The sequence below is a fragment of the Microchirus variegatus genome, assembly GCF_963457635.1.
Source record: "Microchirus variegatus genome assembly, chromosome: 11".
NCBI lineage: Eukaryota > Metazoa > Chordata > Actinopteri > Pleuronectiformes > Soleidae > Microchirus > Microchirus variegatus.
The window spans coordinates 4,688,692-4,702,551 of record NC_139812.1 but is presented as its reverse complement, the minus strand read 5'-3'; the positions used below and the strand labels follow the sequence as shown (position 1 = coordinate 4,702,551).

The 13,860-nt window shown below is 38.0% G+C and overlaps 1 protein-coding gene across 1 annotated transcript in view; it reads left to right on the top strand.

The window, feature by feature from the left end:
• nrg3a (neuregulin 3a) overlaps positions 1-13,860 on the top strand; it is a gene marked incomplete at both ends in the record, with an annotated part of 466,447 nt that overhangs the window by 274,982 nt on the left and 177,605 nt on the right. The window contains one exon of the mRNA XM_083898003.1: positions 3,367-3,496. Within this exon, the coding sequence (XP_083754129.1) occupies positions 3,367-3,496 (130 nt within the window). The remainder of the gene's footprint in view (positions 1-3,366; positions 3,497-13,860) is intronic.

Here is a 13,860-nt window from a genome sequence, read left to right as displayed (position 1 = left end):
ACGATAGATGAATATATTTAAATTGAGTTTTAAACTCATTATGTCCTTGCAAATCCAAGATTGAGGACATGATCAGGTTTAAAGTAGATGCTCTAATGTAAGAAGCAAAGTCATTCTGTAGTTTTGCCAGCCGCTTTGAGAAGGAGGTAAACAAAGGATGTGCAAGACTCACAATGATATTGTGTTGAGCTGGGTTGGAACTTGACTAAAGTTATGGGTTGCACCCAGAAGTAACAGACTGGATTATTCCTTTATCCATGTCATTCAGTAGTAAAGTCAAAATATATATCATAGTATCAATGTCTAATTATGTACAAAACGAGTGAATTGTTGATAATGCAAAAATGTTTTCATTCAAAGAAAGTTTTCATTCAAAGACAACACACTTGATTCTCCATGTTGGATTTTTGAAGCACGACTCAATGCCAACCTCATCACATTTTTGGTGTCTTGTTAAATCACTCTTCATGAAATGAATCTCTCCGGATGGTTCTGTGTGAATTCATATCTCAACATCTCCAATTTGAAATCTGCTTCTTATCCTAAGGTTTTCGCTGAAAACCTGCGTATTGGCAATTAACAATACAATTTTGGTCTGATTTCCATTTAACTATGCTCCATAATTATACTCAAATTATATATCTCTCGGGTTCTTTCACCTCTGGCAAATACTGGCAAATATTTTATATATACTCAGAAACTGAACTGAAGGTGATGCGAACACCAAAAAGGAGATTTGCGAGAAAAAAAAAGTCTGTGTTTAATGAAATAAAACCAGACTTTATCCTCCTATTTTATCAAATTTCTCCACGGTGTACTTTGTGTTGTGGATTTTGAGCAGGCTTCAAGCCTAATGGTTTAAGGTCACAATACACTAATGGGTATAAGCCATCAAATATAATAGAAGTTGCTAACTATTCGAATGGTGTTTATGTATTTAACACATAGCTCCCAAAGTTGTTTTTTTTTTGTCAGATTAAATGCATCCAACCATGGTGGACATCGCAGCCACCACCATCACATAGGCACGCTCACCGTCAAGTGTTAACATGATGCTTACATATATAATATATACAAGGGCCAACTCACATGTTATGTTTGCTTTGAGGGTCACAGGAGAAGCTGGAATCAGATACATTGTAGGGTGGACAGGTCACCAGTCTCCCAGGACCCAACTTATTCAGAGAGGAACAACCATTCACCTTCACATTCATATTCACAACTACCGCCAACTTAGAGTCGAAAAAAAATACTTTGAATGATTAAGAACTCTCAAGCAAGCATTTTGTTTGAGACCCTCTTGTCAAAATACGCCTCATACTGCTGACACAATTCTTGACCTAACTCCTATCAAATGGAAACCAGTTCTTCATGAGCCAATTACCAAAGATTGTTCAAGATCCGTGGAGCTAAATCGGCACCAAGCATGTCATAAATGGTAACGCTTTCTTTTACAGTCCCCTAATTACCTGGTATTTACCCAAAATACTGGGTAATGCACGGTAATGTACTCGGTAAGTAAAGTAAAACTGTACTGTAAAAGAAAGCCAAGCTTGTTTCCATGTAATTACACACATTTTTAGGGTTAGGTTTGTTAGATTACCCCTTGGGTAAATAGCTAGTAATTAGGGGACTGTAGGTACCTGCTTATTACCAGTTTATAACCCAATAATACACTTACATTTACCATAGTTTTGCCATAGTTTAGCTGTACATACCTTCTTATTAACAGCAGTAATAACACGCTATAATTAACTATATAGTTACCAGGTAAATGCCCAGTATTTTGGCAACAGTTTCACTGTATTTACTTTCTTATTACCATTGGTAATTACCTAGTAACACTTTGGTGTTACCATGAATTTACCAGGTAAATACCTGGTAATTAGGGGACTGTAAAAGAAAGCGTTACCACTCCACTTTCTTCATGCATCTCTTTCCTTTCCAAACATTGCTTGGCTGTTATCTCTGTTCATCTCTTAATTGAAATGTATTCAGTTTATTTGATTGTACATTTCACACACACCATTAGAGAATAACCTTACGCAGTAATCTGTGCACTGACGTCCTGCGAATTAAAGTGATTTTTTAATGACAGAGGCATAACGTTCTTGCTCATATTTGTTCATCCAGCCATTTGGTAAAACATGGCTCAGGATCAGCTAATGAGACCCTTGAGCAACTGGACTCATTTGTTAAACATTGTATAAAAATATGACCATAATCTGTGATCCAGGTCTGATCCCTCTTCCTGCCTGTACGCCATACCCTGACCAACTGCATCCCAACCTTTCTAAAATGTGATATCTATATATATTTCAAATTAAACTTTTTTTCTTATAAATTATCCCTAACAGGCACAAAAATGTCTGTAAAGCAATTTATTGCACCAGCAACTGGTGCACCATTTATTAATTTCAATGATGAGATCATCCATTTAGATGCACAGCATAGTTTCCGAAAGTGTGCACTGTCCACAATCAGCCCCCGCTTGTTGTGATAAATCACTGGGTGAAGTCAAACTCTCCAGAACCAAGACTGTGACCACCATTAATCACCACAGGACAGATTATTACCTGTCCTCCATCCATCTTTAGCTGGTGACATTACAGGGTCTAAACAAACAATGGGTTTGCTGTTTTTTATCCAGAACATGCAGCACGTTATGAAGCAGTGGTAGTCTTGCTATGGAATTTTTGGTTGGATAGTAATAGTCTCTGCTGAAAAAAACTGTTTTGGTTTATTTCTCTTCCTGCCGTAAATCAGAAAGATATGTATTTGCAAATGTGTTGGTAAAGGAAGATTAGATAAAGGAATTTGAGGAGCAACAGGCAACTGGAATACATTTTTATTGAATGAATTAGCACTGTCACTAAACCTGATCATTGGGGAGCAGTGTATACTAATTTCCAGTCCTTGGAATTGAGCACTGATTTTCATGGCTAATGACTCAACTTGAACTAATGAATCAAACTTCTGAGACTTGAATCATTGACTGCATTTAGACACTGAAAGTGAAATGTGATAACCCTTAATAATTTTGTTATGTTATGTTTTCTATGTGGTGTTTCACTGTCCCTCTGTCCTGACATTGATGAACTGAATAGAGCCATACTATGATCAGTAGTGCTCTTTGAAATAGTGACAGTCATATATTTTTGGGTTTAATATTCAATTTAATTCACATGTCAGGTCTGAATTAATCACTAGGCTTTGTTGGATTCAACTAAGACTCAACCTTAGTAAGAGACTCATGTCATTAGAACTGCACTAGATGGTTCTTTGGTGACCTTGACATTAACACTGAGCATATTCATAAAGTTCAGTTGATTTGGGCTAACAAGAGACTCTTTCTTTGTCCTGCAGCATCTCCAACTGACCCTCAGCTGCGCTCGGAGCATTTCAAACCATGTCAAGAAAAAGACCTGGCTTATTGCCTAAATGGGGGAGAATGCTTTGTCATCGAAACACTCAGCGGGCCCCACAAGCACTGCAAGTAAGTCATTATTTAAATGTCTCTACCTCTTCTTTTCTTCCACCATTCATATATATATATATTATGTATTTTCTTTGCCCTGCTTTTCCTCCTATTCTTCTTCCTGCTTCTAAGAACATCCAGTAGGAAGGCCTGTGGGGCTACTTTATATGTTTGGCTGTGATGCGAATATGTTGGACCCCCCAAAGTATATGCTCGATACTTTGGATTTCAAAATGTTGTCAGTAAATGTGATATTGTCTGAGTTCAGTGATTGTTTGCTTTACAAACCTCTCGTCACTAGTTTGTGTGTCGCGTGCAAAACAAAGTCACGTCAGTTTCATGCAGCCGTGCTACGATGACTCCACCCACATCGAGGAGGTACTATTATAATGGACAACCATAACCAAACCATGTGGAGTCAAGCTGTGGTGAGGCCTACTGGGACTGTGTAGTGGAAAAGCTCAATTTTTATTATTTTGGCCAAAAACTAGAGCCTAAATTAAAAGTATCCCAAATATCTTCAGTAATTAGCTGTAGACAATGGGCCTTGCTTGTCCCGTAGCCTACAGCTAACTACTGAAGATGACTATGACCTGGACGAATGAGGACCTTAACAGAAGTGTCCCAAACCCCTTTTTTGGCACGTAGTACAGTATGGTTGAACAGTCACAGCATAGTATTTGCATATTGAACATAGGCATTGACAGCTGATAAGTGCATTATGCTATACAGGAAAAATGTGGTTCTATGAGGATTTGGTTGCGGACGTAGGAAATGCTGTGAATCCAGATGTGAGGCCAGTTATAAATGTATCAGAGTAGGGTTTAAACAATACAGACAGTTGGGTTCGAGTTGTGTTATGATGCTGAAAATATGCACTGTATACCTTTTTCAATCACTCTATGAACTACATTGATATATTGTTACTTAGTGCTGTGTACTAGTGCATATATTATTGTGTATCTTTTGCAAGTGTTTCTTTGTTGTCCCAGATATGAGCTCATGGGCACTTTGCCCATTCAAATGTGTGGTTTTAAGTCCCACAACAAATTTTACAAAATGTAACCGCAGGAATTCCACCCTTCCTGTTTTTCAAAGAGTAAGATTTTTTTTCCTTTTTCTTCTTTCCTGGACTGTGTAGTGTATAGATCCACATGCAGGCACACATGTACTTACTGTATATGTTTGCACAGACGTGAGATAATTAGAATGTGTTCAGGACTGCGAATGAAATTGATCAGGAAAAAAAATGCCGTGAAGCATGTACCCATCAGCACTCATTGGTGCACATGCTGTTTTTGTTGTGTTAATACATTTGCATTATAGTTATACTGTTTTGCTACATGCTGTGACCAAATTATTAAAAGTGCATACCGTGTTTGCAAAGGTCTGCAGCTACAGGAGTATGGAAGCAAATGTGTGCCATTGTCAAAATTAAAATGCATTAACAGAATATAGCTTCATTTTGTGACTGAAAAATAAAAGTTTCAAAATGCATTTCATTTCCAACTTGAAGACTACTCATTCTGTGACGTAATTAAAATGATAAAGAAAATGACATTTAAGATTTAATTTTCAAAACATCCTCTAACAAAAAGGTAACAAAATCCAATTTGAAATGTCACATTTGAAAATGAAAATGCATTAACAGAAATGCTTTTTCATTTTCAAAATGTAGCTGCATTTTTTGACTCATAAATAGAATTAATAATCAACATTCCAAACTCCATTTTCATTTTCAACTTCTAGTCGGCTTATTCTGTGCCTTAATTATAGACAAAGTAAACAGAGAAATGCTTTTTCGTTTTCATGTTCGCCCCGCAAAAAGTGTTTCATAATTCAAAATGAGCAATACGGAGCGTCGCAGGATAGTGACGTCACTGGCCGCTCGCCTTGTTCTTCCTAGCGTGCTGAGCATAGATATGTAAAGTATAGATTCTTGATTATCGGGTCTTAAAGGCGGAGTGTCCAACGACAGTATTGGCCAGCAGCGCGGACGAGACATCTACCCTTTACATATCTATAGTGCTGAGTTGCTACTATGCGTGATGTCGCCAGACTCCCGGTGACTGATTGACCAGAGTGCCGTCACAGGAAGAGACGTCCCATACAACTGTAGATCAGTTTAAAACTACTTAACAATCCAAAAAACGTGGGTTAATTTCCAACAATTACCGGGGGAAACGTCTAAAATCTCAATATGTAAGGAGCCTGGTGTGTTTAGGTACAGCACCGCCGATTGCAACTGGTTGCATAGACGGTGCAGCTGTGTGTGTTTGTGTCACACAGAGTCTGTGCTCTGGAGAACTCCGACGCAAGGATCGAGCCAAACAATAATGCCGAACTGTAGATCGGTTAAAACCACTTTAAAAATCCTAAAAACGTGGGTTAATCTCCGACAATTACCAGGGAAATGTCTGACATTTCAATATTTAACCGAGAAGTCTGGTTCGATGCTCCTCCACTCGTTTGTGTGAGTGTGTAGAAGAGACAGAACAAGGCGAGCGGCCAATGACGTCACTATCCTGCGTCGCTCCGTATTGCAAACTCATTTTGAATTATGAAACACTTTTTGCGGCGAACATGAAAATGAAAAAGCATTTCTACGTTTGTTTTGTCTTGTAGTTAAGGCACAGAATAAGCTAGGAGTCTAGGAGTTGAAAATGAAAATGCAGTTTGGAATATTGATTATTAATTCTATTTATGAGTCAAAAATGCAGCTACATTTTGAAAATGAAAAGCATTTCTGTTATTTCATTTTCATCTTCAAATGTGACATTTCAAATTTGATTTTTTTTACCTTTTTGTTGGAGGATGTTTTGAAAATTAAATCTTAAATGTAATTTTCTTTATCATTTTAATGGAGTCACATAAATAGCAGTCTTGAAGTTGGAAATGAAAATGAATTTTGAAATATTGATTATTAATTTTATATTTGAGTCACAAAATGCAGCTATAATTTTATTGCATTTTTTATTTGGATAATGGCACATTATTTGCTTCCATACAGGAGTCTATACTCTGCTTGGTCAAAAAAAAAAAAGTCAAACACTCACTTGGTGCTTACTGCGCTCAAGCTTGCGGGGGCAGTGTTGTGATCTGAGGTTACTCAGGTGTTGGTTCAGTAATGATATGTGCACAAAAAAATGAGGTCAGCTGGCTATTTAAATAAACTGAATGACCAGTTTCATCAGGCTCAATTTTAGGAAAGAACAGTTTTGGGAAAATGAGTCATCATTTTCACACATGGATTGGCCAACACAGTTCAGAGCCCCGTTCAGAATCTTTGCGATGTGCTAGATGTGTCAACTCCACCATAAATACAAGATATTCTATCAAAATGAATGCAACCATAGAGAGAATGTATGTTCTAATTATTTCTATCTTTCTATCTATCTATCTATCTATCTATCTATCTATCTATCTATCTATCTATCTATCTATCTATCTATCTATCTATCTATCTATGATTGTAGATTTCTGAGGTGTCAAAGTACTCCTCCTCACTCATTACTGTTGCCATGACAACATATTATGTGAACAAGCATAGCTGCTATGGAGTGAAGGTTTGCGGCCTTGAACATACTGTGTGTGTGTGTGTGTGCTAAGGCATAGAGGAGGGAGAAACCAAGTTGATCTCTGCTGCTTAATTGTGTGGCAATACACTCTCTAAAGGAAAGATATGGGCCATCAAACAATATTGCGTCCACTCCGGAACTGAATAACAGCTGGTATGATAGAGCAGCAAAAGTATGAAGTGCTTTTAATGCTTTGGAAGATACAATTTAGAGTTTAGGATGTGGAATACTTTACATTTTGTGTCATATAAATTAAACTAATGAATCAATCTTTTTTTTTATTATTTTTAAACCAACCCTTTCATTTATTAATGGTGTAGTATCATTAATAGTAATAAAATATGTCTAAATCATAGTTTAAAATAAATAAATAAACACTTATTTACAGCCTTATTTGACATGCAGGTAGGCATTCATCTTAATAAGCAACACAATGGCATTTTTTACTCCAGCACAGTATACTCTGACTGAATGTGTTTACCACGAAATTGGCTGTAAAAGTATAACAAACGATGCTCGTGTGGCTCAATTTTTCCGCATTAAACATCAGGATTGGTCACAAAATTAATGAATATTTATGTGGTGGATGAAAATTTATTCTTTTTTTTTTGCAGTGATTCACGTCTAAAACACTCGCTTAAAATATCAAATGCAATTCGCAACCACTTGTGAAACAAGGTCAGGAATGTCCCTCAAAGGGCTTTGTCACACTGTCAGTGTACAATAATTGTGTTTGTCAACCTACAGCGATGGATGCTGAGAGGGGAAGGATTCAGTATGAGTCATGAGAACACACACACAAACACACACATGCTCACTGCTTTAGGCAACATCAGACATTCAATCATTAGTGCTCATCTAACCAGTAAATTACTCAGTGTACTAAGGTAATATTTTCAGAAAATGGTAGGAGGACAGTTACATATATATATATAAAACACTCGATCATAAATGTTTTGGTTTGCTGGCTTCTCCCAATTAACACAACTGTATTAATGGTTCAAATAAGTTCTGAACCATTTCCATTAACACATGAAAATAAGTTTTTCTATTTGGCCAGATTTGGACAGAATGTTCTTAGATATATGTTATATGGTAGAAATTATTAGATTTTGTTAATGATCTGAATCAGAATGTGGTTCCAGGATGTTTCTGAGATGATTGTTAAATTTGCTATGGAAAACTGTGACACAGGCACTTTTCCAATGCTTTTTCTCTTTGACTTCGTTTTGACTCAGTGGATAAATAATCTACAAAGGTAATTTAAAGGTATTAAGCTTTACCTTGATGCCACTACTTATTTGTTTTGATGTCTGAGATATTAGGAGTTGATTTGTTTTTAAATCTAATGCCCACTGCCAAGGTGACTGGGCACAGAGCGTGTCCCACAGTCTCGGTGACAACAAGGGCCAGGTCTCAGCCCCATCTCTTTTGCTGTCTGTTGAGCGGCATCTTCAGATTGATGGAAAGTCAATCTCACCTGGCGGGTGAAGGCAGCGGGGTTCCAGAAAAGGTCTGGCCAGCAGGGGCTGACACAGATACTGCCTCGAGGGCGGAACCAGATATACGACATAAAAAAAAACCTTGGTTCGGCTTGAGTGTTACAAGCTCATACAAGGATAACAGAGAATGTGATATAAAGTTCTTTCAGTGTGATGAATGTGGGTTGAACTGTCAGTGTCTCATCGAACAAAGATTTGGGTTGAACTGATTGGATGAAGTGGATTGGTTGCTAAGTTGAAGGGTGATGTGATGTGTACTCCCAGAAATTACGCAAATGTGTCTCTTTTGTCCCTTAGTATTCAACCTTCTTATATTTACATCATCATATTGAAGCAAAAAGCTATTACAACTGACCAAACTCAATGCCGCCTTGGTGCTAAAAGGAAAAGAAAGACCGAGACCAAATGACTGAAAGTCAAATGACTGAAAGTCAAAATGACTGCACTTGGCAGTTATAGTGTTAACAGAACTGCCAAGGGCCGCCCCTTGAAGATGTCACCAAGACTACTGCTAGCTTGGTTGTAAACTAGCATAAATAAAATGATGACTTCAAGAAGAAAAAAGAATGTCCAAGAGGCATTAGCTCTATACTTAGAGCATGAATGAGGCTGAGTCTGACAGAGATCCAGCTTCAGTGGTCCGTGGGATCGTCTGACGTCAGCTCTGACAGCGATTCAGAGGATGAGTCAGCGATCCCTGTTTGCAAGAAACAGTTCTTTTTACACTCGTACTCCTGCTTCTACTGTCACTAATTCAGGTAGTATTCCAAGTATGAAGTGAACATCTAAGTAAAAAGCATTAGTAAACAATGGTATTATTAGAATCAAAATATAGGGCAGGAACATCACCAAAGATAACTTTTTTTACTTCACTTGAGTTGGCAAAATAAGTTACAAGCTAAGAAAATGAGACATGGTTGGCACAGTGAATACATTAAGAGGGCGATTTCCCCGCGCGCAAAGACGCAAATGCCGCTGTTCACAACACAGGTGCTGAAAAGTGAGAGTGCATCACTCACCCTGTATCAGGGCAAAACAAGGAAAAATGCATTTTGAGCACTGTCCACACAGCTGTGTCAATCATGAGTGGGCAAAAGGCTAAACCAGACACTGTGACCAATAACAACAGCACCGAGTTCAGTATGGATGTGCTGGATAAAATGGTGAGAAAGTATTCCGTCAAAGCACCCATGTGTATATGGCCAGTGGCAGTTTTTTTTTTTTTTTTACAACAGTCTTGACCTGGCTGCAATAAATGCCTCAGTGCGTTGATGACACGAAAAACTTCATCATGCGCCTCACATCTGAACTGCATTCTGATCACATTGAACGCACAAGCCTGACATGTCATGGTGTGTGAGCCCCGACAGGAGTGGCTATAAGTCTGCAAAAAAATCTATCAATATATTTTCTCATGTGTTACAGTTCACATTTTGTTTCCTCATATTTACTATCACCTTTATTCACATGACATATCTATTTATTTTCAGTTTGTACTTGATTACTGAAATGTATAGTCAAAATGACTGCCCTTGGTAGTGGGGTATGTAATTCCCGGGAGTTCGAGTGTTAAAGGATGTAAATTGAAGGCAAAAAAGAAGAACCTCTTGGGGAAGTTTATGCACCAGACTAACTACTTGTTTTACGATCCTCCTCGTCGTCTGGCCTGTCGCTGTGGACTCCTTCACTCAGGGGTGTGATTTTTAAACGGAACTCCGTTTTTTTCGGCCTGAAAATGAGCCTCACGTGAATAGTGCAGAACTGCAGAGTTTTTTTAAGGGGGGGGACGGGGGTGGTGCGCAGGTCAGGTGCGTTTTCGGGTAAACTGCAGCGGTTTTAGTGCCTCTGCCGGAGTCCGGCAGCAGTTAGCTCCGTTAGCTCCTTTTGTCGTTTAGCGCGCCTACAGTGTAACTGGAGCGGTCTGTGTATTAAAGGAAAAGAGCAGTGCTACAAATAACCAGTGTACCTGTGTACTGCATGTGTACCTCTGATTTTTTTAGGATTTTTTTGTTATCATGTAATATTGGTGAAACATTTAGGTAACCAGTAGGGCTGCAAACGATGAATTAATTGATTTTTTTTTTTTTTTAACAATTAATACAAGCGTTGTGATTTTTTAGCTTCTTAAATGTAAATATTGTATGGTTTCTTTGCTCCATTTGACAAAAAAATCATTAAAACTAGGTTCCAGGTTTGATAAACACTGATCAACACTTTAACTATATTTTATGGACAAAAACATATTAGATTAATCGAGAAAATAATTGACAGATTGATTCTAAAACTAAACAGTATATTTCATTAAACACTGAAAATACATCTCTAGCAGTGTTTCTTTGACAACCTCTTTCACTTCAAGATGGAAATTGTGGCACTGAGGCCGTCTCTCCCAAGATCGTTAAAGTTAAAGTCTCTGTGAGTAGTGAAAGAGCATTTAAAAATGTTTGAACATGGTTTAACTCTCTTCCATGTAGGCTACTGCACTTTATATTATACTTTTTATTTACATTTTTGAAACAATAAAATGCTGTCGCCTCATGGTAGGTGTACCGTATATATTTTCATTTTTTTGTCCTTTGCCAATCAGACCCCTGTTCACTGGTCGACCATGGGGTGCAGACACAAGTGACACCAGATTGACTTGACCTCACAGGTGGAAAAGAGTAGCTCCACAGTGGAATAACCAACATTACCTTCCCTGCTCGTACACACACACACACACACACACACACACACACACACACACACACACACACACACACACACACACACACACACACACACACACACACACAGGCAAACCAATTAGCAAGAAGCACGCATGGATTTCAAGCTATGGCAGCAATATTACACATCTAAGATGTTGGTAAACAAGGAGATTAAAGCCAAATGAAAAAGGAACAGACACCTGAAGCTTCTGGGAGGAGATAGAGCCATATGTTGTGGTGCATAATACCACCTTATCTAATATTAATTAAACAGCTCTTCTGCAAAATTGCACTTAATCAATATTGTTTTTTCTGAAGATGAAATATGATAGTGTTTTCTGTATACATCTGTCTCCTCCACTGTATAAAAAGTAAATTTCCTTTTGTTTTTCCAAGTGGTATGTTGCATCACAAAATCTGTGCATTGCATTGTGGGACCAATGGTATGCATATTATCATTGTGTGATATAATTAGAGCAGTCAACTAATCTAACGTGTGGTTGGTGTGTGTGTGTGTGCACGCGCCTGCGTGTCTGTCTATTGAACGGAATCAATAAATAGACAACAACTGTCTAACGTAGTGTTTTGTCTTTGGTTTACTACTGCGACTGCTTTATAAAACTAACATTTCAGGGTGGGGAAGGGGGAAAATCAACAGCGCATATTGAGTTTTGCTGCCGCCCCTAAACAGCGTGCTCGTGCATCGCTGATGTACTGCTGTGGTACGCCAAAGTTAATTTGCATAGTATGCAAACAAGCGCATTGTTAGAAGAGTTAAGGGTAAAAAAAAATTCCCACACTTTTGAAGACCGTAGATGTGTTTTTTGTTGTTTGTTCCTCAATGCTCCCGCTACAGCTTGCCGCTGGCATTGTTATGAATTCTTCTTCTTCTGTTTTAAACTCACGCATCTCCGCGAGTGGCGACGAGTGTTCTGGTGCATGTTTACCGCCACCACTGGACTGGGGAGATCATCTCGTAGGTTGTTTGGAACGGGGCTTCAACAGAAAAAAAAGGCGGGGGGGGGGGGGTTAACACAAATATTATTTCCACATTACTTAACTACATTACCAAATTTTGTTTTGTAAACAACATATTTACAGGTAATCATATTCATATTCTCATTAAGATCACATTTGTTTTTTTGGTTTTTTTTGTTGATGGATCACAATAGTACTTGACAAGTATTTGATTTGAACTTAACCCTCGGGTTGGAGAGGTTGTTGGCAACAAACAGCAGATGTTTGCAGGTCAAGATCAAACATTGCACTTGTTACAGCATGTTATAATGAGACAACAATTATTTTGATATGTTTCCGTCCTCAAAGGCATGATACAGTTTTAATGTGCTTGTACTTACCACTTAGACACAAAGATGAGTGTAGGCGCAGTGTGCAAATGTTCACAAGTGAACAGTAAACTGCTGATAAAGTTAACCAAGGCTTGTTTTTTAATTGTTATAGCATTTGAGGAGGAGTTATGCTGACTTTGGCTCCAATGCATCATGGAGCCATAGTCAGCATAAACATTTTAGACCCCTCTCCAAAAAAATAAATCCTGAACAGACCGAGAGAAACCATTTTCAGTCTTTACTTCACAGTTGTAATTGTTTTACATTTACTTTTCACACATGTTAAATACAGTTAAGAAATCACGGTTATTTCAGTCATCTAAGTGACATGTAAGTGCTATTTTAATGATTAGTTATTAATATGCAGTCTGGTTGAAGCACATAGGCTACATTTATGTGTAAATTCCTTTAAGCAACTCACCTAGCTTTAGCCTTAACCCGAGAACACATGACAAATTTGAGTAGAGTTCTTTTGTGTGTTCTTTTTTTTGAGCAGTGTTCTTTTCATTTTAAACTGTCATGTCTAACAAAATGAAAGAAAAGCATCATGAGGGGACCATATAAAAATGCTCCAAAATTAATGGAAAATAAGGAGTTTGGGAAAAAAACAAAAAACAAAAAAGAAAATAATGAAGATGAAAACTTGGTTTTCATGAAATTCACATAAATGTATTGGCTCGGGTGAAAACCACCCATCAATGGTGTTCTAAGGGTTAATCTGCAATGCCAAACATCCCCCCACATGCAAATCATTAATTCAGTGCTCACTTTGTCACAAAAGAAAAAAAAATGTCAGCCATAGTGCTGGTGGGGGTGATGGACAAACTGAGAAATAACAATAACAAATAGTTTCCTCCCAGTGAGAGAATGTCACTCTCCAAGGTTCTGACGTTTCCCTTGTGGGGTTTTGGACGAAAGTACACAAAAACCACACACGCGCGTCTCTTGCCCATAGAGACCCTTCAATATTCCAGCGGTGAGCAGGTGAAGGGATAGGGTCATTGCATTCCATGCAATATTGTCTCTGACAGCAGGGATTTACCTTGACAGGGGGAAAGCCTCTGGGGTGAAGGTGTGCCAAATGCCCGCTATATAGAATTCTAAAGTGCACATTTGTGTCTGCGTGTCTTAGGAGAACGAAATTGATCTCTGCCTGCTTCACCTATTAATTTGTGTCACATTAAAAAAAAAAAAAAAAAAAAAAAAAGAATAAAATAAAAATACAATGAGCAAATAGCAACAAAA